Source organism: Chenopodium album, chromosome 2, assembly GCF_948465745.1.
Source record: "Chenopodium album chromosome 2, dcCheAlbu1.1, whole genome shotgun sequence".
Lineage (NCBI taxonomy): Eukaryota > Viridiplantae > Streptophyta > Magnoliopsida > Caryophyllales > Amaranthaceae > Chenopodium > Chenopodium album.
This window is the reverse complement of record NC_137835.1, coordinates 24767132-24769976: the sequence shown is the minus strand read 5'-3', so window position 1 is coordinate 24769976 and position 2845 is coordinate 24767132. Positions and strand designations below refer to the sequence as shown.

At 39.6% G+C, this 2845-nt stretch overlaps 1 protein-coding gene across 1 annotated transcript; it reads left to right on the top strand.

The window, feature by feature from the left end:
- The first annotated feature begins 635 nt into the window (after positions 1-635).
- On the top strand, positions 636-1259 carry LOC145570806 (uncharacterized). Its single transcript, XM_081629943.1, has one exon. It carries the CDS (start codon positions 636-638, stop codon positions 1257-1259), a length of 624 nt encoding a protein of 207 aa, XP_081486069.1.
- Positions 1260-2845: the final 1586 nt, after the last annotated feature.

The window sequence follows — 2845 nt, the reverse complement described above, 5'->3', positions numbered from 1 at the left end:
GATTTGGGGGCTATTTTAGCTATTTAAGACCAAATTGAGCTCAAATTTGGCAAAAAAATAAGTAAATGCCTCGTTTTGCGTATTAAATATGTAAACACGCAATTCAAGACATTTCTTAATACGCAAAAAGAGCCGTTTACGTGTTTATTTTTTCAAAATTTGAGCTCAATTTGAATCCTTATGGGCCAAAATAGCCCCCTCCCTCTGATGAGAGGGGAGCTTCGTAGTTATTTCTTTTATTCCTTTATTTCTGTCTTGTTGTGAGTGTTGTAAGCTACAGTCTTTCATTTAGAATGTGGACTGTCCTTTTGATTATTCCTCTGTCCTTAGCTTTTTTTACCGTTGTGCTTGATAGGCTTGTATATATAACAAACACTGCTTTTGCAGCTCACTGAAATTAAGGAAATCAACGCTCCCTTCTCTCTCTCTCTCTCTCTCTCTCTAATCTGCACCTCTTATGACTTTTGTCATCATGGTATCTGAGCCAGGTTACTTTGCAATCAGGAATTAAAGAGTTGTAGATTAAAGGAAGCCCTGCTGAGTTCGAAGATAGCCTCACAAATTTTCAATTGAAATTTTCCCAAATTGATTTTGACCTAGATTTGTTGATCCTTCTTCCCTAATATCCAAATTAAATGGCCGGAGAAACCAATGCTAATGTTTCTTTGGATTTCACAAATCCCCTTTACCTCCATCCTTCCGATGGTACTCACACTATTGCTATTTCTAAACTCACCGGATCTAGCAATTATTGGACATGGCGAAGGTCGATGGAAATTGCTCTGTCCTCAAAACGCAAACTTGGGTTTGTAACAGGGACGGTGAGTCGCCCAGCCGATGACTCAGTGAAAACGGAGCTGTGGGACACCTGTAACTCCACTATTACAGGGTGGATTCACGCTTCGGTGTCCGATTCAATCAAGATCTCAATACTCTTTCTCAGTTTAGCGAGAATGATTTGGTCGCACCTTGAGAAGCAATTTTCGCTCACTGATGGGTCTCGAAAATACAAAATCAGTAGAGATCTGTATGGATTGAAGCAAAATGGAGCACCAGTTCATGAATACTATACAAGTATGAGAGGTTTGTGGCAGGAACTGGAATCAATGAGTGTTCTTCCTGCAATAACCACGACATCTACAGATATTACTGCATTTTTGCAAGCAATGGAGAGGCAACAGGAGGAAAGCCGTCTCTTCCAATTCCTAAATGGATTGGATGAAGATATGGACCTCAGAGAAGCCAACTTCTTCTCATGATTCCTTTACCAACAGTTGAAATAGCTTGCTCTGCTATTCAACAAGAGGAATCGCAGAGGGAAGTTCTCAAGTCTGCAAAAACGGAGATGGAAACAACGGCAATGTTCAGTAAGATCTCAGAGATCATATGCAATGTGTGTGGTGGAAAGGGTCACTATGCCAGAAAATGTTTTGAAATCATAGGATATCCAAAATGGCACCCGAAATCCAGGAAGCAACAACAACAAGTGAAAGGCAAACCAAAGACTAAAACCAAGGCTGCTGCAATGGGTCAAATGAGTTCTGACGACTCCTCTGATACAGGCTCTGTCACCTTCACTAGTTCTCAATTTGATCAGTTTCTGAAGAAATTCTCTAGTATGTCTGCTGCCTCACCTTCTGCTATTTCTGAAACTGATGATGATTTGGATCATATTTTTGGGGGTATGGTAACATGTTGTAGTGCCTATGTGGATAAAAAAGTGTGGATCATAGACTCGGGTGCTTCTGATCATATGACTTGCAATGTGAATGTTATGCAAAATTCTGTTGTTGTCAATGATGTGTCTAGTATAAATTTTCCCAATGGTGCTGTAACAAAGATATCTCACATTGGAGATATAAAACTTGCTGGTGGTTTGATGTTGAGAAATGTCTTAGGTGTACCTGCCTTTAAACATAATTTGTTGTCAGTCAATAAATTGAGTAGAGACAATGACTGCAATGTGGTGTTCCATTCTGTTTTTTGTGTGATAAAGGGTAATAATGATAAAAAGATTAAAGGGCTGGGTAAGCTTCATAATTGGTTGTATTACTTTATAGATAAACCAGCAGAACCTCCAAACCACAATGCCCTGTGCTCTACCTTTAGTGGGAAATCCATAACAAGCCAGGCTAGTGTGGAATCATTCACCCTCTGGCATAATAGGTTGGGGCATGCCCCTACTCCTAAACTCAAACTTATTCCAACATTAGCTAACTAAATAGGATCTTATGATTGCACCTGCATAACCTATCCTATGGCACGATTTGTTAAACAACCCTTTCAACTGAGCAAATATGTAGCAAAGTGTTCATTTGAAATGATTCATATTGATGTGTGGGGACCCTATAAGGTGAGCTATAAGGGAAAGTTTAGGTTCTTCTTGACTGTGGTAGATGACTATAGCAGATACACTTCGATATACTTATTGCAAGAAAAATCTCAATGCTTGAATATTCTGGAAACCTTTGTGAAATATGCAAGCACTCAGTTTGGTAGGAAGGTTAAGGTTGTGAGGTCTGATAATGCCCTTGAACTTGATGACACTAAGGCAAACCCTCTATTTACTGCCCATGGAATAGTACGCAAAACCTCATGTGTTGAGAGACCCTAACAAAATGGGAGAGCTGAGAGAAAGCTCAAACATTTACTTGAAATCACTAGAGCTATTAGGTTTCAAGCTGGCCTTCCTTTGACTTTTTGGGGTGATTTCATTCTTGCTGCTGCTTATATAATCAATAGGCTTCCCACTCCTATCCTAACCAACCAAACATCTTACTAAAAGCTTCACAAAAAACCCCCTACCTATGATGAGATGAGGGTATTTGGATGTCTCTCATTTGCC